The sequence below is a fragment of the Orbicella franksi genome, chromosome 12, assembly GCF_964199315.1.
Source record: "Orbicella franksi chromosome 12, jaOrbFran1.1, whole genome shotgun sequence".
Taxonomy (NCBI): domain Eukaryota; kingdom Metazoa; phylum Cnidaria; class Anthozoa; order Scleractinia; family Merulinidae; genus Orbicella; species Orbicella franksi.
The window spans coordinates 11,949,944-11,975,610 of record NC_138156.1 but is presented as its reverse complement, the minus strand read 5'-3'; the positions used below and the strand labels follow the sequence as shown (position 1 = coordinate 11,975,610).

The following is a 25,667-nucleotide window of genomic DNA, read 5'->3' as shown; positions in this document are numbered from 1 at the left end:
CCTGAAAGCCTCGGAGCCATGTTAGAATATTGATTTATCGAACGTGGCCTACTTGGAGCGTATCCTGTGGTGCAACCGGGCGTGTCACAAAATCCTCGAGATCTGTTTAGTGTACAGTCAAACCTCCGGTTGCGACCACCTCTCCTCAGCGACCAGTTTTCCAAAATACTAAAAGTTTCCAAGTCAAATCACTATATTTGGAACCTCTTGCAAGAAACCACTTCTCGTTGGCGACTGCGACCTCTTTTAGAGCTAAAAGTCTGAAATTTTCTTTTGTTTTTAACATGCCATAAGCGACCATTTGACAGAATAGACCGGAAATAGGATAATAAGGTGTTGTAACCATATCACATTCCTGGAAGGTACAAGAGACAGGATATTTTCCTCGAAATTGACTTGCCATGAATAAAACATTTCAATGACATTTAAAACCTAGGGTAAGTTTCTGCAGTTACCCAATGCTAATGAGGTAACATTTTGACACAATATGGTCTAAGCTCTGGTAAGCGACCACCTCCCGTAAGCGCTTATACGGGAGGTTCGACTATAGTGTACTGCCGTTTCGCGCTCGCTTCGCTCGCTTTTTCTTTCGCGTGCATAAATAGAGAGGCTGTGAACAGTCCAACTGCGAGTGGTCCCTCTTTCGCTTAGTCCGTCGTGCGTGACGCGAAAGAAAATTGCGCTCTCCTCGCTCCTGCTTTGGGTTTTCTTTCGCGTCACGCACGACGGACAAAGCGAAAGAGGAACTTTTTTTTTCTCATGAAGAAAACACTTACAGTACAATAAAACATAGAGTAAAGTAAATTCCATACAAGAAGAAAACTACGGCACTTTGAGGACTACAATAGATATAGAAATAAATCAATACAAGGCGCTACTGATTAGAAATTTGAAAACCATGACATTTACACAAGGTAAGTAAATTAATTTGTCCTATTGAGACGTTGGTTGTGGCAAAATGTCTAGGTCAAAATCTTTAAATATAAGGCATTTCCATTTCTCATTAAAGAGCTTGGCATTTTTGTTTTTTATTGCAATGCACCTTTCAGTCATTGTGTTTTCTCGAAGTTGTTTCTTGAACAGCGAGAAGAGTAAAGATTGTTCATTTAGGTTACATTTATAAATGAAGTATTTTGCCACCAACAAAGCCAAACTTAGGGGGTGATGGTGCTTGAGTGGGTTTGTAGGTCCATATAAAATTGTTGAGTCTGGTAACTGTATGTTTTCACTGGTGACTTGCGACCATGCACCTGTCAAAAAATTCATTCCAACATAAAGCTACATGGGAACACTTTAAGAACATATGCTGGATTGTATGCTGTTCACTTTTACATAGATAGCATATATCATCAGACATCATGATGGCTCTCTTAAGTTTGTCTTTAGTGTAGATGATATTGTGGTTTATCTTGAATTGAAACATTATCTGATTAACTTTGTATTTTCCGTAACAGAAAAAGGTCATTTGTATAATTTTTGGATTTCAGAAGGCCCCACTCCGTAACTAATAATTCGATTTTCATTGGTAGATGGTTGAAATTTGTTCTCAACAATTATTTTGTGCAGAGTAGCGTTGGAAAGATTTTCTTCATTGTCGTACCAATTCTGTTTCCGTGTTTGCCTCTGTCTACAAGTAGGCGAAATTTTCCATTTATTTTTAATTGCACTGAGAAGGCCATAGTTAACAGTGAAATTAGATTTAACTTTGAAAAGGTTAACAAATTCTTGATACGTCAGGAATTTTCCGCTATTAGGGTTTAAGAGGTGTTTAACTTTTGTAACATCCGCCTTCTGCCATGACTCACAAAATATTGGCTTAGTTGCGATTTTTATTTCATGTTTGTTCCATATTATTGCATCGTATGGATCTGCTTTTTCTTGATCTATTTCAGCTTTGATTTTTTTTTTTTTATCATTTCCCAAGAATTTAAAATTTCTGAATAGAAACAAGGAATGTTGTTTGAATTGCGTTCTTTGGTTTTATAACTGCATGATCATAAGAACTTAAAACCGCCTAGGTGTCGAGTCATGTATCCACTTCTGTTTAAATCTTCTCACCCATGAAGCTTTGAAGGCTTTATTCATCGACTCAAACTCACTCACTTTTAATCCACCAACATTCTTGTCTCCAATTAATGTAGTTATTTTAATTTTATGTGACTTGTTATCCCATATAAAATCTAATGTGGTTTTATCAACCCTTTTGCTGAAATTTTCAGGTAATGATAAAACTGAAGCATTGTATATTAGTTTAGACAACCCAAGTGACTTGACAATGTTGATTTTCCTAAGCAGAGTCAGTTTCCTCCTTTTCCAGGAGTTTAAGATTTTTTTTTTAAATCTTCGAGTTTCTATTCAAAATTAAGACTTTCACATTTGCCTCTATCTTTGGAGAAGTGGATACCTAAAGCATAAACAGAATTTTCTGGCCAGCGAAACTCAAATGGTGTGTCCTTCCTTGTTGCCCAGCGGCCCAGCCACATGGCGTCTGTTTTTGATTTATTCACTTCTAAGCCTGAGCAGCCTCTAAAATTTTCTAATGCGAAAGAGGAACTACTCGTAGTGGGTCAATAATACTGTTAGCGTCCTTCGCATCCATTATTAGGGTGGTGCAAATAGGAGCGTCGCGTGACGACCGTAAGGAGACTGAAGGGTATGGTTTTCATGGTTTTCTGGACAGGGCATAGAAATCAGACAGTTTTTGTCTAGAATAGGGTAAAATTTACCGGAAAAGTGGCCAGTGTATAAATAGTCTGCTGGAGAACAGGGTTCTTTACCCGGGATAAAATCAATTGAAAGGCTGACCTGACGGCTGAAAAGGGTAAATTTAATGTCCAATATTTATATTATTCTTTACCCGGGGTTCTATAATAGAAATTGAAACTCGGAGGTGACTATTGATATTAATTTACTTAGCGTATGTTGGACTATGATAGCGATAAATTTTCTGCATGGAAAATGGCTAGTCTGCGATAGGGTAGGGGTTTTAGGTGCCTAATCTACAACAGGGTTGCAAAATAAAGCTGATCATGGTGTGGTATACAGCCTGCGAACAGGCTCCCGGTGAGGATGGAAAAAAAAATTGGCGATCGAACTAGCCGACGAGCACGAAACTGAAGAATTCGGGGAGCGAAGCAATCAGGGTGCTCACCGAGAGCCTGTTCGCAGGCTATGTATATGTAGTATCGGGTAAGGGTTTAAGCGTCAAACACTCCTACCTAACGATTTACAGACTACCCTCTCTCCCCTCCCCCCTCTTCAGAGGAGAGTAGAAGAAAATTTTAGTTCATTCGGTCTGATCGACTGAGAAGCATCCAAACGGGGACCCCGTTGTTCCAGAAGATGAATACTATCTAAAATTCGTCTTGTTTTTATTTCGCAACTGATTCAAATGTTCGGTGACTGCAGGAGCCATAATCGGGGACGGAGACCGTAAGTCTCGGGATTCGCGCGCACCTATGATATGGGACAATTTTTCTATTTTTAGAACAAATTGCGCCATCCTGACGTCATATATCCGCGCGGATTCACGCACATGTCAGGGGCTCTCGCGTGGATGTTGTCACGTTGCGTGATCAAATGGTGAGAGTTGAGAGATTCTCTTGCGTATTTTTCACAGCGATGGCAGGGAATAAGGCAGGGAATACGAACCAGGGCGCTTATATGTAGTTTTATGCTCTGAGCTAACGGAAAAGGTGGGTTTTTCAGGGTCGAAAACAAGACTTCAATCTCGCGCTGGGAATGAATAATAAGATCTGCTCACGCTAGTTGTAAGCTTACGCGTATGCTTAATTAAGAATATAGCAAGAAACCTCTCTACTATGGTATCGAGTTAATTTGTGAGTTTTTCAGACAATGTTTAATCATAACCAAAACCTGTTTTGATGGTTTCTTATTGTCTCTGCTTGTTTGGTGAGTTTGTAAAGGTTTTTGAAAGGAAAGTCTGAAGCGTAGAATTAGCTCATTTGCATAGTGCAGCTCGTGCACTTTCAAGTCCGAGTCGGTGTTTTAAATTGTCAACAAATCTTGACAAAGATTTCTTTCGTTATCTTTTTTGCTGAGATGCTGCAACAAATTTTACGAATGCAAAAAAGGCTACTAACATCATGTGTGTTTCTTCAACATAAGCATAGTGAAGTTTTACACTGCGAAAATGAAAATAGACAAGGAGTTTTGATAACTCGATCAACAAAATCGAAATCGTTATTCCAAGTTGACTAAAGAAAGCGTCATCGTAACTTTGCTGATTGTTTCTGCTTTATTCACATATTTTCAGCTTAGCTTTTAATATGTTCTCAAACATTTATCAATCTTAAACGTATTTAAAAACTATAGAGCTATTGTTTGAGTTCGATGTACGCTTTCACACGAAAGTGTGGCGGAAGTACAATTTGTCATGTTTACTGACTGTACAAAACACGCATTGGCGGGCGCTCTCATTCATCGACAACAGAGAATTTACTGGATTTTTACACGAATAAAACTGAGAAGTATCTACGGACGTACAGTTATTAAGCTTCGATGAAACATCAAGCGTTGCTTACAATTCAAGCGAAACTCAAACTAGCAATTATTGTGTTTTACTTTTCGGTCGCGATAGACTGACAAATTCCTCGCAAGCGTGTGGCAAGAGGAGCTATGAAACTATGAAGTCCTGAAGCTCTGCTATATCTAAATATATCCAGCTAGTTTTTTGCTGTGTAATGGAAAAGCGGAGGGGAGCGGGGGGGGGGGGGAATGAGCAATTTTCTGGGTCATTTGTTTCCTCTCCTTTAGGTTGTGCATGGATTTTTTTTTCGGTGGGCAATAGCTTGTGCAAGACTCTTTTTTTACAGTCAAACGTAGGACCTGCATAGTACATGGCATTTGGACATAGCACTTGCTCGCTATTTTTTTCTCCATGGCTCCTCTTGTACAATCCGTCCCTTACATGCATTCCGCTTTTGGATATGACAGACAGCACGTCTTGGAGTTACATGTACATGTTGAACTTCGAACTTGCAATCCTAGGGAAAACATTACAAATACTGAACTTAATTATTATTATCATTGGTCAGGACCATCACCTCTAAATAGACTATGAGCCCCCCTCCCCGTCCCCCCCCCCGAAGAGGGAGGTAATCCCTTTAATGGCAAAGCCCGAAAGGTGTCCTTATTTCAGGCTGGAGATTTATAAAAGGGAAGGGTTTTCACAAATTGAAGTACAAGAATGAGTTAGGAAGACTGCCAATTAGGTAATTAAAAGGGCCTTTCCGAGTATGTATCTCCTACAGGATAAGGGTGAGTGCTTAGAACTCGTGGGGGGGGGGGGGGGGAACCTTCCAGTATAAATCTTTGCCGAGTATCCCTCGGTCTATGCGCACTACGTGTGGGTTCACAATGTCACATGGTTTCAGTTTACCTTTGTTAGGTGACCTTGATGAAAGCTTTATGTTTCTGAGAAGAGACAGCGCATCTGTTTGACCCAAAATGGATACAACGTCTCTTGTAAGACGTGACGGCTTCAGACTCCCTGATGTGAAGCCAGAGCCCGTCATTAAAAATAAATGTCCATGGTCTTCTCCCGGAGGTCGCCTTTCGAAATTTTAGTTGCAAGGGATACAACGAAAAGCTAGTTCAACACCCATTGGTAAAAAGAAAACTGCTACTTATAAGATTTCAGTATGTTGACCAACTGAGACATTTTCCATAGTTTTGCTAAAAGAGACCACGTTTTCATTATCAATTGATTATCACACAGAGAAGCTTCGACTGTGCTCTGTTATGTTGTCCCTTTATGTTTGAAACATACCTTAGCATGAAAAACATACAGCATCAGTAAGCAAACCCCTGAGCAGATTTTAGGTTTTCTTCATAACTTCTCTTTCTGGAAAGAGATAAATAAAGCTGTTAAGCCGTTTACCTCTAAACCATTCGCTTTTCAACTGCAATAAAAACCTTTCATAATATGCCCAAGATCTCTTGAAGGACACTTAATACTGTTTCATATATTAAAGTGGAGAGTTTTTTGAAAACACTTGCGCTCTGGAAGGGTCGGGAAGAACAGGGTTTGCCTCGCTGTTAAGGTTTTTTTTTTTTTGTCTAGTTGGAGACTGCTTGGTTTTCGCGACTTTTATCAATGATACAACAGCATGAATTGCAACAGATGAATACACTGAATACATCAGACATAAAAGCCCTTTGAACGTTGTGTGTACAAACGAACGTGACCTGAATAAACAAATTTATTTTTAGCATTGCGTGATTTGCGGGTTACGTAACATGTTCTTTTACCATGCTCGTAGTAAATCAAACTGTACAGATATAAATAAATATATGTATCTCGACAAAGATAACCACAACAAGCCTTTGCATTGAGAGCCGTTTTGCAGGCCCACTTTCCTCATATTATTTGCAGCCTTTGCCAAGGCTATTTCTTATGGGCTAAGCCTCAGGAATCACCCACCTCGTGTTCAAACCACAACAGCGGCAGCATACGTAATCGTATCTTTTGCAGCGCATCCATTTCTCCAAAGTTATTTCTCGTATGCCGATCTTTGAGGACAAACGAATCAATGTTTTTCTTTTAGTCTAAGCAGAGAAGACATCTAAAAGATTTTTATTTGTCAAAGGTCGTCACAAGCAGGTCACGAGTTGGCATAACAAGAATTTCTAGCCACGTGATATCATTTCCGCTCTCAAATAAATCCTGCGTCACCAAATTGTGAGATCTTTTGGTTCCGAGCGATTGCAAACTAAGGGTCTGAGCAAGGAAGTAGAAGAAAATATGTCTGCTGTTTCTTTGTTTATACTCTGCTCATCATTCTTAGTAATTACCTCTGCTGTGGCGGTTAGTCTTCCCCGAGATCTTCCCGAGACGCACATGAACGTGGTAAGTTTGAGATTTATGAAATTCACTTTCTGTCCGTTTGTAATTGTGTAACTGGCTGAGTTGTCGATAACTGCTATTTGATCCTAACTTCTAGACTGAGAAATTTAAGTGTAGTTATGAAGTTAATATGACGAACTAATTTGTAATCTCGACTTTGAAATTGCTATCTTGAATCTGATGGATTTATATATGTGTTGTACCAGGTCCAGCTATAAATGTAAATCAGCGATTGTGCAATATGTAAATTTACGGGTGAATATCTCGAACATACTAGGTAAGCTCTGACACGATTTCCATACTGGATACTTCAGACTCAAGGTTATAGGAAAAATTATGATTTTCCGAATACGCTTTACAGTTCCGCTGCTGCTGAGAAAGCGCAATCGACGATGACGGAAGAAACGCAATTTTGTTCTGCAATTGAAGTTAAATGAATAATGGGCTGGTATCTTAACTCAGCTTCTTGCCGGCCAGTTATTCATAACACGTTTTCGATTTCCCCTCAAACGCGAGAAAACAGTAAAATATACGACATAAACTGAAATGAAGTCTTGGCGCACCTTGACTGACCAGCTGGGTGGGTCACGCTGGTACTGGGACGTCTGCCAAGTTTGGTCACGCAAGGTGTTTTGTCTTGGTCACACAAAGCTTCTACTGATTGCCGTTACAGGGGAGTGGGAAGGGGGGCTACGCCTCGGGTGCATGCTTTAAAATTGATGAAATAAATTTTCATTTTTTAACGGAGTGACAGAAATTTGTTTTAATGAACTTTTACAGAGTCAAATCATTGCTTACAATGGCTACCCAGTGGAGGAATACCCCGTGACTACAGACGATGGTTACATCATCTTCATTCAGAGGATCCCAGCAGGAAGGAACGAGGTTCTCAGTGATGAACCAAAACCTGTGATTTTTCTTCAGCATGGACTGCTATGTTCGTCCTCTAACTGGGTCACAAATTTGCCAAATGAGAGTTTTGCCTTCATCTTGGCCGACGCTGGGTTTGATGTGTGGCTTGGTAATGTTAGAGGGAATACATATGGTCTCCAGCATATCAACTATTCTGTGCATTCAGATATATTTTGGGAATTTAGGTAAGTTAGTTTAGACGCTCCGATCCGTGTCTAGTTTCATAACGTTTCGACCTAAGGGTCAAGTCGCACTAGAGGACAAAACTGTTTACTTATATCAAAAATCCGTCATCACAACGAAAAACCAAGTGCGACCGGTTTGTTCCCCAAAGGACAAAATTTGGTCGCGGGGGGACAAACTTCAAAGATGCCGTCGACTACCTCTAGAGCAGGCCAAATTGAGACAAATCTTGGAAAACAAAAGCGAGGGTGTTTTGATTCGGAAATGATTTGACAGGTGATATGTAGCAGAGTCTCTATGCGATAGACTTCGCGGTAAAATTAGTCAGATTCTCATTTCGCAACAACATGAATCCCGGCGCGGGAGACCAATTTTTCCCGTACGAATTTCCACAACATCCATCAGGATGAATCTGTCCTTTGCCAGGCCCTTACATGTTTAATGATCGCAGATTTTGTTCTCAAGTGCGATTGTAGCTTTCCGGACAAATTTTTTGTCACTGGCCGATTTCAAGAGGCAGGTACAAAAGTCGGACCGGATCAACTCGGACCGCCACTCCGGGTCGGATCAACTCGGATCAACTCGGGTCGACTCGGATCGTCTCGGATCATGAAAAAAAAACATAAAATTAAATAAAATTGAAACTTTTACCCATTTGAAGGTTAAAATTCCGGTCAAAAATGGGCCAAATTAAGACAGAATCGCGACGTTTCTCCGTGTCGTGCTGTGTAGTCAAGCCGCCATTTTGTATTCTTAGTGCCAGTTCCTCTCGGACTCGTCTCGTGTTCCTCCGTCCATCCATCCGTCGATCTCCACGATCATGGACCCAGATGAAGGTAAATCTATCTCAATGAATTTGCATCTGTCCACCAAATTGATAGTTCCAGTCATAACCCATTTCTGTTACGCTGCGTGATTTTGTAGAAATTCGCTTTACTTCCGTTTGGCTCCTAATTTGGAGAACAGGAAGTTGATAGATTTAGCTAATCATTCAGCAAAACTTGCCCTGCTTGACGACAGGGATTTCAGTCCAAAATGGTTGATGTTTTATACGAGCGAACTTAAAACGATTTTCAAAGATCGTCAAGATAGTTTTTGAGGAGGACGACGATCCGAAAGGTACTGATTTCAAGTAATTAAGAAAGTAATTTTATAGTTAGCGCGAAAAATCAAGCTGAACGAACTCACGTGAGCTTCGCAATATCTACATCTACATCTACATTTATTAAGTCAGCAGGAACTTAATAGTTATCGCGCTAACTTTAACATAAACATGTTGTTCAAATGCAACTAAATACTCTTCGAATCGCCGTTTTTATGTTTAGAATCTCGCTAATTATTGAATAATGTGTAGTGACTGAGTCGTTTTTGGGAGTGTAGAGCTCCGTAACTTTGGATAAAGGCTTCGTTTTGTTGCGATATTAGGACGCGGACATGGACGCTACTGGCGGTTGCCATGCGGAGTGAAACGCAATCTTCTGTTTACATGTACAAATAAATCGTAGTTAATTCTAGATTCAGTCTTTTTCTGTTCTGTTTTCAGGATATGTAGATGTAGATATTGCGAAGCTCACGTGAGTTCAGCTCAATTTTTCGCGCTAACTATAAAATTACTTTCTTAATTACTTGAAATACCTTTCGGATCGTCGTCCACCTCAAAAACTATCTTCAGGATCTTTGAAAATCGTTTTAAGTTCTGTACGGGTCCGCAAATGATCCCGGACCGCAAATGATCCCCAAATTGGAACGCAAATGATCCCGGACCGGAAATGATCCGCGATAGGGACCGCAAATGATCCCGACTAAAAAATAAGGAATGGCATGGATGGTGGAATGGTGTGGATAGGGAATTGGCGTACGTGAATACCGATGTTTTTATTAAAGCCATCTTATAATTTTAATGGCTTAAAACTTGCTTTTTTTTCATACTTTCGACTGAATTTTATTGCAAACTACGATGTTATGAATATCACCGCTCAATTATCAAAGCACGACTTGGAGTGCATTTCTTTGCAGTTCTCAGTAAAATTATGATCAGTGCAACATACGCCACATATCCTCTTTTGTTAAACATTGATATTTCGTTGTTATATATAAATCACATTTTATCAGCCATTAACGCCACTCGTCTAAAGTTTTAAACTAAAATCTAACCATGAAGCAACTGTTACAGAAGACGCTGTCACCTGAGTAGATCCACAAGCGTCAGCAACGCTTCATCACTCTGTAAAACACCTTGTGCGTAGCACTGGAAATTTGAACAAATTTATTTTGTAATTTGTCCTTGGTCGTATTTTGGCTTTAATTCCTCGGAAATGACTACTTGAGTATTCTAAGAAGCCAAAATTCTAAGCTATAGTTATGAAGTTCAGCTTCATGACCAAGCAAGGCCAAGGCTTACGCTTCGTTTCGACAATTAGCTGTTTGATAGATGTTTGATACTATCGCCACCGGGATTTCGAGAATGTTTTCAAGTATGTGTTTTTCTAAGACTTCTAATTCGATAAATCGTCTTCACGTGACGTGTTTTTATCCTTATCAGGCATAAGAGGCGGTATATTTATATCTGTTTACAATTAGAGTGCTTCGTTTGGAAACCAGAGCATTTTGAATTTCAGGGTTACGGAGGTTGCGTGACACAAGGCTGCGATCGAGTTTGTTGAAAAATATATACTTATCTCATGAGTTTGAGCCTTTTTAGAAGTTAGAGCATTAGGAAAAGTGCTTATGTAAATGCTTGTTTGTTTAGTACTGATAATCAGTCGCCTAAAAAGCCAAAGTAAGTTCCAGATGTTTACACTATATTCCGGCCGGTGTACCACGGATGTACACCAACATGGCGTTTTCTTACTGGGCTCTTTAAATTTCTGCATGGGAAACATTTACGACGAATATCTGAAGTTTGGGGAAACGCACGGGCCTAAAACTTGGGGAAGTGGCTTATTTAGTTATCTTCTATAGCGTACATCACAATTTCTTAGCTTTTTCCGTTGGCTGGTTTTCGATTTATTATTATTTTTTTTTTTATTGCGTGACAGTGAAAACGATCTGTACCCTTCGAAGAACAAAACAGCAACTGTGGAATATTTTTTTGTAAAATGATAAAACATGTTTTTTAGTTTATAATTTTTATACATGTTCTCACCTTCTTCTGATATAAATCCATGCCATTCTTATTTTTTGATCGGGATCATTTGCGGTCCAATATGGGGATCAGTTCCGGTCCGGGATCATTTGCGGTTGAATTTGGGGATCATTTGCGGTCCGGGATCATTTGCGGTCCGGGATCATTTGCGGTCCTGGGATCATTTGCGGACCCGTACAGTTCGCTCGTACAAAACGTCAACCATTTTGGACTGAAATCCCTTGTCGTCAAGCAAGCCAAGTTTTGCTGAATGATTAGCTAAATCTATCAACTTCCTGTTCTCCAAATTAGGAGCCAAACGGAAGTAAAGCGAATTTCTACAAAATCACGCAGCGTAACAGAAATGGGTTATGACTGGAACTATCAATTTGGTGGACAGATGCAAATTCATTGAGAAAGATTTACCTTCATCTGGGTCCATGATCGTGGAGATCGACGGATGGATGGATGGAGGAACACGAGACTAGTCCGAGAGGAACTGGCACTAAGAATACAAAATGGCGACTTGACTACACATCACGACACGGAGAAACGTCGCGAGTCTTTCTTAATTTGGCCCATTTTTGACCGGAATTTTAACCTTCAAATGGGTAAAAGTTTCAATTTCATTTAATTTTATGTTTTCTTTTTCATGATCCGAGACGATCCGAGTCGATCCGAATTGATCCGAGTTGATCCGACCCGGAGTGGCGGTCCCAGTTGATCCGGTCCGACTTTTGTTCCTGCCTGATTTGAAGTCGGATTTGTCCAGAACAAATCTGAAATCGCCCTCCAGTGCGACTTGGCCCTAACTTACCAGCTGTAAACTAGACTTTTCTGTACAGGCTATTTATCAAGAGTGAAATAGTGGTTACAGATTGGTCCTCGTATGCTTTAACATTCTCTTTTTCTACAAGAATATTGTTTTTCCGGCCCAGCCTGAATATACTTATTTTTCTGCCGATTTTAGACTGAAAATATTCTTATGAATGTTCTTAGAGTATGGCATATAGCATTTCCGTTTTATGGCGTTGAAGCTATTAAGTAATTTTGGAGCACGACCGCAGGAAACAAAACCTGATACGATACACATAACTTTTTGAAAAAATGTTATCAGTATCGAATATACGACTAGTGCTGTTTTTGGTTAGTTTTCAGTTAAAAGAAAGGAAGAATTTTATACGGTTCAGTCAAAAACATTTAATTGCATTGTATTTACAAATTTTCAACACAAATTGTATTCTTTGCCAAATCTCAGCCTAGGGTTTATTATTTTAGAAATACTCTTAAATGACAATTTTCAGTCTTGATATTACTTCGAAAACACTAGCCTAGCAGGGCTAGGCTACTCACTAGGCTACTCACTATCTATATCAGAACACATAGTAAGTAGCGTAGCCAATCGGAGAACGGCATTCGTGATAGGACGCTCTTAGATTTATACTAGTAAAATATATCCTTATAGAAAGAACAGAGTTTACTTATAAATGTTCTATCAGGCGTCACCAGAAAAGAGGTTCAGGTCCCGTTACTTTGTCATTATTCTGATGGAAATCGTCTTTGATATGAGTATATTGAGGGATAACAGTGATTACAATTATTGAAGATCCCGTTACGTAACATTTCTTGCGAATCAGGGCCAAAAAAAACACTCCAGTTTATCACGTGGACAAATAAATACACGTTTTCTTACCCTTTAACGGCCAAATTTTAAAAATGATGGGTTTTTTTACCGTCAACTCGATTTCTTGGCTGCCACGACTCTGAATTGGCCTAACTTTGCTGAAAAAGCAATTTCTTACGGAGGAGCAAGATTTTCCTGAGGATCAGGTACCGAAATGAACAATGTATTACTTTGGAGCATGCGCATAAGCCAAAATTCGACTTATTAGGTCGACGATATTAGGATGGAAAAAAACTGAACTATATTTTCTGGGTAGTTTATAACTTCCCGGGTATAACTGAGCCGGGCACGTATTCATGATATCCTATTTCTGGAAACTTTGTTTAATCTTACAGCTGGGATCAAATGGCTCGTCATGACCTACCCGCCATGTTGAAATTTGTATTAGCAAAGACTTCACAGCCTTCATTGTATTACGTCGGACATTCGCAAGGAACCCTGATCGCTTTTGCAGAATTCTCCAGAAACAAAGAATTGGCCAAAGTGGTGAAGAAGTTCTTTGCTCTTGGACCCGTCGCGACAGTGGGACACATGGAGAGTCCTATTAAATATCTGGCTCATTTTCTTCCTGAAATTCAGGTACTGTACACTATACGGTAGTTTGTCTTTTCATCTTTCTTGTCCTTGTTTAGTTTAATCGTAACCTGATTACAACAACGTCTCTCTCTGCATCGTCAACTATCCCCCTTCACCTTCTCCCCCCTCATGAGAGTTTCTTATTGGCCGTTTCTTACAACCGCGCGAAGCTTCAAAGCCTAATAACAACCAATGACAATACACGAATCTGTGTAGTCATTCTGACGTCATCACTGAGAATAGAATAGGAGACGATTTTCAACCCGCGAAGAAACGTTCATGTTTCAAAAATATTATTATACAGTGGAATCCCGATTTCTCGAACCTGGTTTGAAAAATCGGTTAGTTAAAATTAGTGTTCAACTGAATGGAGGGAAACGACTTTTGGTTCGAGTAGTCGGGAGATTCGAAAAAATCGAGGGCTCGAGGAATTGGGAGTCCACTGTATCAACTTCATCAACTAGCTAGCTCATTCTTTTTTACATAGAAGAAAAAGTAATCTGCATTTTTGCAAGCAAGATATGCAACGCATAAATCATTCTGAGGGACCACTGTTTGAACATCCTGCGGGGGACTGACATCTTTCTTTCTTGTTTTGCTTATCTTAGGCTTTGTTCAAACTTTTCGGCGTGCGTGATTTTCTTCCATCTGATTTCATCATTCGCTGGTTAGCTGATTACGTGTGTTCCGAGAAAGACTTAGAGACATTCTGTGGGGATATTGTTTTTGTCATCTGTGGATTTGATAAGCAGCAGCTTAACAAAGTGAGTTGGCCTTTTTTTGTTGAAGAGATTTTCTCATTGCAGTAAGAATTCGATAAAGCACTCACTGAGGGCGCTTACTGGCATTTTTGCAGCTCAAGGAAAGTTGCTTTCAGCTTTGGTTCACGAGTTTTATCACACGCGGTAAGAGAAGATGAAGAGTGAGAGAGTTAATCCCTCATAAAGGCCTTATTCGCAAGGTAATCCCTCTCAAGTTATTTTTGGACCAGTCCTCAATCCCAATAGGATACGCTTCTACCAATAACCAATCCTGTGAAACGGAGTTTGCTCACGTGGACAGCCCAAGACGCTTTTTACGTATTTTCAACCTCAACAAAAACATATTCGCAATGCGCGTGTTAACATTATCCACGCTGTTCTGGGTACCATATCTAAAAATAGCTCATTTGAGAGATATTACCTTGTGAATAAGGCCTATATGGCGGATTAACTCTCTCACACTTTATCCTCCCTTTCACCCGGTCAGTCGTTTTCTTCAAGACCAGTTGTTTGATTTGCACCTGCACGTCTTTGAAGCGTGATCAGAACAAGCTCCTAAGAAGGATAGAGGATGCAGTGGAGAATGAGTTGGGCATTTATTTAACTCACTGTCTTTGATGATTTTCTTATTGACAGACGCGACTTCCAGTGTATTTCTCACACACTCCAGCGGGCACATCAGTTCGAGACATGGTCCACTTTGCTCAGGTATGTGACTAATCTGCTGTCTCACACGTTAATAGGCCCTTTGTAGGATCCGGTCACATGGTACGGAATTAATTACGGTGGGACGCAAGTTACGCAGTGGGACTTCCGAAACAAAGGAACTCGTACCAGTGCAGCCCGACTTTCCTTTGTTTTGGAAGTCCCACTGTGTAACTTGCGTCCCAGCGTAATTAAGGTTGCAGTATACCTTCCGATTGATAATTTTCTTCAAATTTGGATTTTTGGGTCAAAATAGTGGTCGAAGAATAATCTCTAATTTCTGAAAAAAATTTTTGAAAAAGGCTAAATATTGGCGGAGAAATGGCGGTTTTACGTTTTCACCGGAAGTAAAAGTTTACCTCTTGATTGACAGCCCTATGGCGCGATGCAATCAACCGAGACGATTTTCGCGGGAATTACCTATATCGATGTCACGAATTGACTACTCAGTTGATCAACATTGTTGTTCTAACTACCCAGCATTTTTGATATTAGGCGTGTGTCTATTAAGTTATAAGTAAACATAGACCACGTTTAAACCATGGACCGGTTCGAAAAAGCGAAAACAACGAAGAACGAATGAAAGTACATCAATGAGTGAAGAAGCGAAAGTTCGCCACGCGGATAAAGCTATAGTTATCGTATAAGGCGGGCAAATATTCGTGGTAAGAGAAAAGAAAGGTTCTGTAAAAATTTCGGAACTTGACAGCAACAACAGGGATGCTGACAGAGACTCTTCTGATGAGTCCGATATCGACGAATCGTCGGACTCATTGAGACCATTTGAAATATTATCCATGCACAGTTGCCCACACACAGTTGCTCTCCGCGCTGTCTTTTGTTTGTTTCCTTCGCTCAGCCACTCTAGCGTTCGTATCCTTTTTAGTCTTCCCCATTTTGCCAGACCAGCTTCAAGAAAAACCGAGCTACAGAAAAATTATCCCTCTGCCTTCGGTTCCTTGAGCGCATTGCGAAACACAAGAGTTTTTTATTCGCGCGTAAATTTCACCAGGAGGTTAACGGTAGTAAAGTTTCCCTTCACTGATTGGCTTAGTTATCTGAGAACCCAGTTGAAGGCGTTTGTGGGCGGAGTTTGTTTGCGAAGCAGAAAATTTTTCTTAGCGCTGTTTTCTCGAATAAATTTTTTCACTTGAAGCAGACACTTTAAAGAGTTATAACTCAAAGGGAATTTGTTCAATTGCTCTTAAATTTGGACAGTGGCTAGTTTAACATATAAACTACAAAAGCGTGTCTGGGAATTGTTAATTTCGAAATACTTTTTCTTCGAGAGCGATTTTTGTACGATCACTCCACATTTTTTTAATCCTATTTCGAAAATGTTCTGTAACTTTTTATTGCAATCGAATATGCCAAAACGCAGACACGTTTTTTAAGCGCTTTGGGCCCTGAAACCGAGGAAAAAATTAAATTAGCGAAAAACGAAATTCGCTTTGACTTGTAGCTTTCGAGAGGTGATTCGGGCGCTCGCATTTAGTGGTCGTGAAAAATTCGACAATTCACTTTCTTTCAAAATTCTTGGTATAGTTTGATAGCCAGCTCCATAAGCTTTAATTTGATATAGGGGTTTAGGTATCTAAAGCTTAAACTGCACGCGCTACATTGCTTGCGCGCGAGACACCCCTGAAGGTATACTGTAACCTTAATTCAGTACCATGTGACCGGATCCTGCAAAGGGTCTATTGTAAGATGCAAGGATGAAGAAGAATGAATGTCTTACTATTGAATGATGTATCTCTAGCTAGCTGTCTCTATGTTATAAGAGACAATTGGGGACGGTTCACGAGTGCTGTCTATACACAGTGCTCGATGCAAAGATCACGCTTGACCAGTGATTTATCTCGCCATTGTCATTTTCAGGTCAGTCAATTTTTAGGAATATAAAATTTTTACGTATCTCTCAACAGATGTACTTATCCAAGAAGTTTCAGATGTACAATTATGGAAGCGCTAGCGAAAACATGGAGCACTATGGACAGGTGAGCCGGCGACGAAATCAAATGGTCTCAAATGGCGTCCGAATGGCACTGTGTTGAATATCTTTTTCGGTCTAGTTCAATCTTTATCATCCGTAATCCGTTAACCCTCTGCGAAATTGTCATTACTCAACTACTACTGTCATGAAATTAAAGTGACACTGATTTTTACACAACAGTTTCTGAAGAAAAAAAAATCTTAAATGTAGTCAGTTCCCACTTTCCAATGTTGTCTCGTTTTTAGGCTCATAAGTTTTCGGAGACACAATATTTTATTGCAAGGAACGTTTATTAATAGGGACGGGAAAAAGCCTGGAAAGGTGAAGAGGAATCCAGAGCATGTCTGAATCATTTCATTTTGAATAGAATGCATGATGTCAAAAGTCTCAAGCCGTATTATCTCCATTGTTCCTGTTCTCATCTGATGTACGTTTCGAGTCAGTTTGTTGTAAGCCATTGTGAAATTGTCATAATCACACCTTTTTTTTTTGTTTTATGGCCATTTAGAGTAAGGACACTCGAACCAGGAACACTTAGCGTCAAAAGAATGGAATTAAGCTCTGCAGATGATGTGCAAGATTGGCGTTTTTACAAAGTTAAAAAGCTAAATACGCTGCAGTCACTTTTAAAAATATGCAAGACATTACGAGTGCTCACGATTTGAATGTCCTCGCTGTAAAGGGCAAGGAATAATTCAAACGTAGGCAAAGGGTTGCTGACTAACTAACTTGTTATTGCAACCGTCTTTAGGACACTCCGCCAGTATACAATGTAACCGCAATGACTGTCCCTGTGGCGCTGTACTGGGCGCAGAATGACTGGCTAGCTGACCCTGAAGATGTCCGGGCCCTGCTTCCTCTGCTGCCGAACAGGATGTACGACAAGTATATCAAGAATTGGGATCATATGGACTTCATCTGGGGGCTGGACGCTGCTAAACTAGTTTACTATGACATCATTAAGCACATTAAGACACAAATGTAATCAGCAATTAGATTATTCGCTCTCGATTTCTATCGCGTAATAGTTGACGAGGGCGCAACCTGAGTCAGCTATCACGTGTAGAAATCGAGAGCGAATAATCGTATTGTTTTAGTGTAAATCTACTAGTCGTTCAAAACTTTATCTAAATCCCCTTCACGGACAGGAAAACGCAAAGCGGCCGCCAGTTTGTTAACAAGCGCACACTCACGATCTACAACGGAATAGATGGTGAGTAGCGTGGCCAATCACAGAACGGCATTCGTGATAGAACGCTAGTAGATTTATACTAAGGATAGATAGATACATACATAAGAACAGGATCTAGACCATAAGCTCTATGTTTTCCAAAAGTTTTCCATTTTTAAACAGGATCTAGACCACACTGCATGCAGTAATAATACCACATGAAATGTCCAGCACTCAAGGTGAAAGCACGAGGCGAAAGGGAATGGTTTCACAAAGGTTTGGGACATTTTATGACGCCATTTCTTCCGGAACCCGATAAATGTATGAGCATTATTTTCGTGCAAATAGTGTGAATCCGAATTTTACATTTTGAAGTTTTTAAAGTTAGACACTCTATCAATCTATGAAACGACATTGAACAAAGCTAATATATCGAGATTATAAAAAATTACCTTTGTGGAACTGTTTAAAATTGTGCGCCAGTTAAAACCCTTTGTCATGAGATGGGTGCTTTTTTAATGGGAGCTTTTTTCATATAAAAAATGTAATAAAAAATATAAATAATAATAATAATATTAATAATAATAATAATAATATAACAATAATAATAATAATCACAATAATCTTAATAATCATAATCATAGTATAGCATATTGGCTGAAAACTTGATTACAAATCGTCCATCGAACAAACAAATGTCATAAGTGCAAAGCGAATGATAAACTCAGTTGCTATGCCAATTTTGAACGGAATAGAAAAAACTTGGGCTTAAGACATATAATTAGTTTAATAGGTAGCCTATGCCTCTAATACCACACATAATTATCTTAATGTCAATGAGCAAATCATGCAAACCTGAGAAACTAATTATGACTTCGGCCATAATTAAATTCTCATGCCGACTCCAGAAGAAAAACCTAGAAATTAGGTTTTCTAAATTGTTGCAGCTTGATTGATGACGAATGAGACAGCAATGCAGGTCATATTTTTAGACTCGATTGTGGGCTGTCATACCAGTCGTCTCTCACCCGGGGAGGAGGCTGAGGGCGGGAGATGACCGACGTTTCAGGCTAGTTGGCTGGCGGTAGTTCGTCGTCAGTCTTCGATTCCAACGTCGGTCGTCGGTTTCAACAGACTCAAACGGTCAAACCAGTGCAAAAGCGTTTTGAAGTGTTTAAGATTAGCTCGCTCATTATGTGTTGTAGAGGAAAGAAAAATTATAACTTTTACTGAAGTATTAATTAAGGCTATACGTGAAATAAAGGAGCATTAAGCCAGTGAGTCATCGCGTTTCGTTCTTTATTTCAGGTACATCATGTTTGCAATTAAATGAAGTAGGACACAATTACACTTTACAAACGTGTTCACTGTTTATGTGCAGTGTTATTGTACACCTGGCAACTGCAACATTTCCTGTCCTCGTGATCAAAAGGGATATAACTCGCTTAATGGACACCGGCTGTAAGGGCTGCATCCTATGCTGCACATAATGCCCTTCAAGTCATTTATTTATTATTTTTTTATTGTATTAATATTAGTATTAGTACAGTTTTTTAGCAGTGTTCCCTAATTAGTATGGTGTTTTTATTTCCAGGCCATAAGGTTTTTGACACTTTAATAAAGTTCTCAGTCACTCACGGTAATTGGCTGAAGCCACTCTTACGTGCAAAATGCTTCCTCTTCAGAAGTCATTTCTTGTAGCTTCTCCTGTGGCAATGCATAAGACAAGTTGGTCTGTTGTTGCTAACCAAGGTCCTTTAATTTGTTAATTCTCATTGGTGTGAATTTCGTTTGGTACCTCGTCTGTGCAAGATCCATCTGATAAGTAATCAAATGCATCAGAGAATTGATCGATTGTAGCTATTGGGTTACTGAAGAGCTTCCCTCTGGCACTATTTCTTTTTCTCTTTCTCGCGCGGCTCCCGTCAGCTTCACCGACATCAGGTTGTGATAACGTATTATCATGACTAGAAAAATGGCCAGCTGTTTTGCTTTGTCTTAGTTTCTTCGAGACCTTTAGCTGTACATCAGCTTTACAGCGTTTTCTTTTGATTGTCGTAACTTTACTTCCGTCGTAAGAATGCTTGTGCTCCTTATTACTCGGTTCTTTGACGATGCTTTTCCTCTTTGTATCTCTACAAAAGTCATCATCAGTTAGATCTTCCCACGTCCTTGATCTCCTCTCCTTGTTAGGTTCTGGGCAAGAAAAGGTTTTTCGAAACTTTTCTTTAGCATTTCTCTCACCATTTGCTGATCGTTGTGAAAGTAATTTACTTCCTTTTCCATTCCCACATGATTTAGCTCGACGAGATCTTGTCCCATTTTCCTCATTGATCGCCTTCTTTCGTAACTGTAACAAGATAGAAGTTCACTTCAATACAAAAATATCACACAGGTTGAAATTATAATCACAATCAGAATAGAGAATTGCACAAATATAAGAGCCAAAGTTTTGTTATTCTTCATGCGAATTGCTGTACTAATTGTTACTAAAGAATTGAGAGCTCTCCAAACTTCCCAAGTGCATCCATAACTCAATATACGCACAGCTAAAAGCATGAACCAATTCTTTTATAACATGGCGACAACAACTTGGGCGCTAAAACATGTTTTATTTGTGATTGACTACAAAGTTCTCTCAATGTACGGTGTAGGAAAACAAAGGTCATTAGGATCCTAACACGCCACAATACTGAGCAACGGTTGAACCGGCGAAAACGCTTAACCTGTTTTCTAAAATTGTCAACGAAAAATTAGGGGTGGCGAATGGTCCTTCAAAAACTCTGGGTCTCGTAAAATTTTAGTCGAATTTCATGGGTCTCGCAGTCTCGTTTTTTAGCGGTTATGTGCCTCTCGCAGTCTCGATTCTTATACGAAGCTATCTCGATTTTCGCAAGGCTAAGGGTCTCGAAGTCCCGATTCGTTCCTTTATCTGTTTTCATAAATGACGTCTTCCGGCTTCACTTGATATTGAATTTCAATGAAGCAACTTACAAATTTTCCGAGAAAAAGTTAATCCTAACTTTTAATTTTCCTAAATTGTCCTAATTCCACAAATAGGAACAAAACCTGTCGCATCGTCCGTTTTGGCGCCAGGCAAACAGTTATTTTTCTCTAGGATATCATAACGTAGTGTGTTATAATCGAATTTCCAGTTCCAGTCAGTTCCAAGAAGCTGGCTAAAGGCTGTACAAGCTCATTCTAGCTCTCAACTAAATGTGGGCTCGACCTTTTGAGAGTCTGAACACTTTGAAGTCTCGGTCTCGCAATCTAAAACGTCAAAATGTCTCGGGCTCGCAGGGAAAAACGCCTGTCTCGCCGTCTCGCAGACTCGCATTTACCATTCGCCACCCCTAAAATTCGCTTCTTCGAATTAATTATACTGAAAATGTAGGCAAACAAAGTCAAAAATACTCAATGAAAATGTAGGCAAACAAAGTCAAAATACTCAGGTTTAAGTAAAAATCTTAGCTTGCTGAAAAGTCAAAGGCTCGAAGTAGAGTTTGGATTGTTCAGAATAATCTTCACTTCGCCTAAACTTAAGAACTTGCACTAAACTCGACGGAAAGTTTGCTGCTAAATTGAAACCGCACACGCCATCTTATGTGCGCACGGCCGTGCAAACATAGAGATTTTGTTCATGTTGGCTCAATAGGAATTAGCAGGAGGCTCCTGGAATTAGATAGGACTAGCGCGCGCGCTATGTTATAATATAATTCAAACCTGTATTTTTAAGTAAATGACGTCATTTCCTCCAATTCTCAACCAAGACTTGGAACAACGAAAATTAATGGCGGCCGTAAATTCTCGGAAATAAAGGTCCGAAAAGCGTGAATTCCAATGTTCGTAATAGATTGAAATTTGACAAGATATCTAGGAAAGACCTATTGTGTTCGAAAATGTGAAAAAATGGATATCGATCATAGGGGCACTTTAATTGACTTAAGAAGAACAAGCCTAAAGTTTTCATATAAAGAGATATAGAGAGACCTAATGGAATTTTCAGAGGCCAGCGTTTTTCTCTTAAACTCACAAAGTCGTTCCCTTCATAGGAAAATACATTCGCTTCGTGTAGTATCAATCATGAGTTACTCGCCTTTTTGTAGCAAAATCGATGTTTGGTGAGGTAGTAGTATTGAATACATTGGGCCACCGTCTGAAAAGTGAGAGTTTAGACTAACTTAAATATTAAAAATATTAAAATATTAAGTCATTAGGGTGTCTGGAAAACCCGAATAGCGAATAGCGAATAGCGAATAGTCCCAAATAGTGCGTATAGTCTCGAATAGTGCGAATAGTGGCGAACAGTCGCGAAAAGTGGCGAATAGTGACGAATAGTCGTCAATAGTCACCGCTTTAGATCTAATATCCTGCGTTAATTAATTATCCAAATAAGAAACAGAATTTCAGTGAATTTATTACCTTTTCCTCTCCGGACCCAGGCTAGGGCTGTCCATCGCCGACATTAAGAAAACAGAAAACACAAGGATAAACGTATTTACGTTTTTGCAGCGGTTAAAACAGAAGAAGTTACTTTTAGAAACACTTTTTGTCCTGATAAGCGTCTGCGCTTTTTAGAGGGAAAATCCCATCCTACGTTGCTGCGAGGTTGACTGCGAGATACAAGGTACCCTATTTGCTACGATTTGTCACTATTTGCCACTATTCGCAATATTCGAGACTATTCGTACTATTCGCTATTCGCTATTCGGAACTATTCGCTGTTCGCTATTCGACTATTCGCTATTCGGTTTTCCAGACACCCAAGTCATTACATATAAGATATAGCACTCAAGAATGCAAACACGAACCAAAACGAGCACAAATACGACTGATCTACTTTGTCGTCCAGTGGGTACGCTTTCTGAACATGTATACATTCAGAATCGTTGATTTCGACGGACAATATTGTCGAGTAATCTGTAAAGGCGAGACAAACTAGAAACTGCGCGTTAAGTTTACCATGTGGCCCATTTTCTCAGGTTGTTTGAAGGCACTCGCTCTCACTGAGATATCGAGTGTGCATGCCGGAGAGCGAGCGACCTCAAATGGTTTGAGAATTATGCTAATGACATCTCCTCATTGGATTTTCTCTTCATTAAGCACATGTTCTGTAATTAGGACATAGAGCAATAGGTCTGCAAGGGTACATGTGCTTAGCAAAGTGTTTTCTATTGTGTAGCAACTGTTTTTATCGAATTGATTGTGTCAAAATTAGTCTTAAATGTCAGGTGAGTCAGCTCAGTCGTCTGAAAGAGAGCGACGAAAGATACTTTTATTGGACACGATGCAATGCTTATTTCAAGAATATTAATAGTTTATACTTTACTATTTGAATCTCAAAAAATAGGTCATTTTAGCTCACTGCTTGTGACGCTTACCTTGCTCGGCAATGCATCGGCAATTAGCGGAAAATCTTTTCCGACCTCAATGTATCTATGAGACAAATTATACATTTAATTTTGAATCTTCACAATTGAATTAAGGCCTAGCCTTAGGAAGTTCGACTTTTAAAAACCATCAGTTTTTTTTATCCCGTTATATGGCAGAGGTCCTTCATGCAAAGTAACCAACAGATAAACCGTCTGCTGGATTTCATTGTTGAAGACTTTTACCATGAATATGATACGTTGATGCTTTATTTATTAGTCGATTCGTACCGCCACAAGTCGGATCAGAATACACACACTACGAAAAGAAAGGAAACGGCCATTGTCTTAATCGAGGCAGCTTGCACTTACTACCCATGCTTTTTCCTAGAAATGGAGAATTCCGTTAAGAATGTTAAAAAGGCGCTAGACCCCACAACTACAGTTAACCTAGTGACCCCCAGATTAATCCATCGGGAGGATCTGGATCAAGTCCACGACACTTTCACGGTGTTTTTCGCTGTCCAAAGCATTAAATACATACCGATGACCTCTTGGGGTGATCTGGCCAAAAGCTGGAGAACAAGTATCTCGTCAAGGTGAAGTAGAAATCATCACTCCTGCTTCCTTATTTGAACCCAATAATAGTATGGGTTGCATGGACTGTGAGTGTATACAATCTTATATCTGACTTTTTAATCCCTTGTTTCACCCTGTAATAACTTTCTCGTACCTCTGAGTGAAAAGCTTTTTTTCTTGTTCTGTCCATCTCTTATGTGATTCCGCCCTTAAGTTGATATTAAGTCTTCTTATGCGTTCTAACGAAAACAAGAACGAAAGACCGAAAGAGAGAGAAAGTAAAAAAACAATTCTACATTGTAAAATGAACATACAAACCAGTATTTTGAGCTGAAAGTAGATCACTTTTAAAAGAAAACCAGCTGGTGGAAGACTGACCGCGCGTAACAGTTGGTTATTTACAAAGCGTGACAGCGGAGTTGATGTCAGGACTACCGAAAACAAATCCTGTGCCAAGGTTGTGGGTTTCAAAGAGGGATCTTTAGATTATCGATTAAATCCACCGCCCTGAACCACGTGCACTCGGTCACGCCCGATAAGGAAACCCCACTAGGACGTACGTACGGACACTTTCTATGGTCCCTACGGTGTCCTAAAGGAGTGTAACTGCACTATTTTCCCTTCAATATCGTTTTTTTTGTTTCGTGCAAATATGTCGCATGAACAGCTGATATCAATATTTTCAGTTCAAATGCTTCTCCTGACCTGGTTTGAAGTTCACCGTGCATGGTTTATCTCGGCACAACGGGAGGTGGGCCTCTGCGATGCAGTTTACTCTCAAATCCTTTTCAAAGATTAAAAAAACCGTAAATTAATCGTTTACTAGCTTGTGGAGCCCTATCCTTTACAGACCTCAGTTAATAAACCTCCTAGTCAGTTCATGAGGCAAAGAGTTGTAGAGTTTTTGGATCTATCCCAGCTCCCTCCAGCCAGTTACTAGCACTAGGCTGATCTATGTTTAGTTGATATATTTCTTTCTTTTAGTTTAAGTGGCATGCCTGTGAACTAGCTAGGTGTAGCTAAGCGAATTTTTTTCATTTATCAGTGCAATAAGCAACTTAGGATATTGCCAGAGCGTTCACATATCGAAACGAGAATTGAACCTACAGGCTGATAGTTACCCACTGACCGTCCATTTCTGGAGATATTCGTTCCAGAAGTATTGTGGATCAAAGTTTGGAGAACTGTGGAGAAATTAACGATATAACTTGAAACTTCAGGGAGGGATATTTTAAAGGAAGCATTAGCGCTATGTAAGGTTTAAAAAGTTCATAGAGGTGTATTTTTTGTTTGAACAAAAAATTCTTCTCCGATGCTTATGTTTCGTGAAGTTTACTTTGTACCACTGTTCTTACCTCGTTTCAGCGCGGCGCGTTCTCATATTTTTTTTTCCTGTTGGAGAAAACACAGAACAGTTTGCAGGAAGACAGCGACGGTGCGCAGTCAGTCGCTCAAGTCGCCATTAATATATTGACTTTGTGACGTCACATGCAAGGTAATTAACAACGACCGCGCGCGCTCTGATTGGAAAAATGAAAAGACTAGAAGTCTACGACTAGATTTTAAGGAGAGAGGATGATAAATAAGAGAGTTGAACTCCATATAGATTCTCTCTCTTTCAAGTCATTTTTAGACATGGGTATCCAGGTCTTCCGCGATAACGTTACTACGCTTGTTATTTTTCTGAGCAAAATTAACGCCAGGCTCGATTTCCAGCCGCTGTTCGGGAAACGAGCCTGCGC

The 25,667-nt window shown here is 39.7% G+C and overlaps 1 protein-coding gene across 1 annotated transcript; it reads left to right on the top strand.

The window, feature by feature from the left end:
- Positions 1 to 6,664: 6,664 nt before the first annotated feature.
- On the top strand, positions 6,665 to 19,636 carry LOC145462637 (gastric triacylglycerol lipase-like). The gene is made up of 7 exons (XM_081446211.1): positions 6,665 to 6,871; positions 7,649 to 7,965; positions 13,107 to 13,350; positions 13,956 to 14,111; positions 14,745 to 14,816; positions 16,739 to 16,810; positions 17,558 to 19,636. The coding sequence occupies exons 1-7, from the start codon at positions 6,767 to 6,769 to the stop codon at positions 17,789 to 17,791; spliced, it is 1,200 nt and encodes a 399-aa protein (XP_081302337.1). The 5' UTR covers positions 6,665 to 6,766; the 3' UTR covers positions 17,792 to 19,636.
- The last annotated feature ends 6,031 nt before the right edge of the window (positions 19,637 to 25,667 follow it).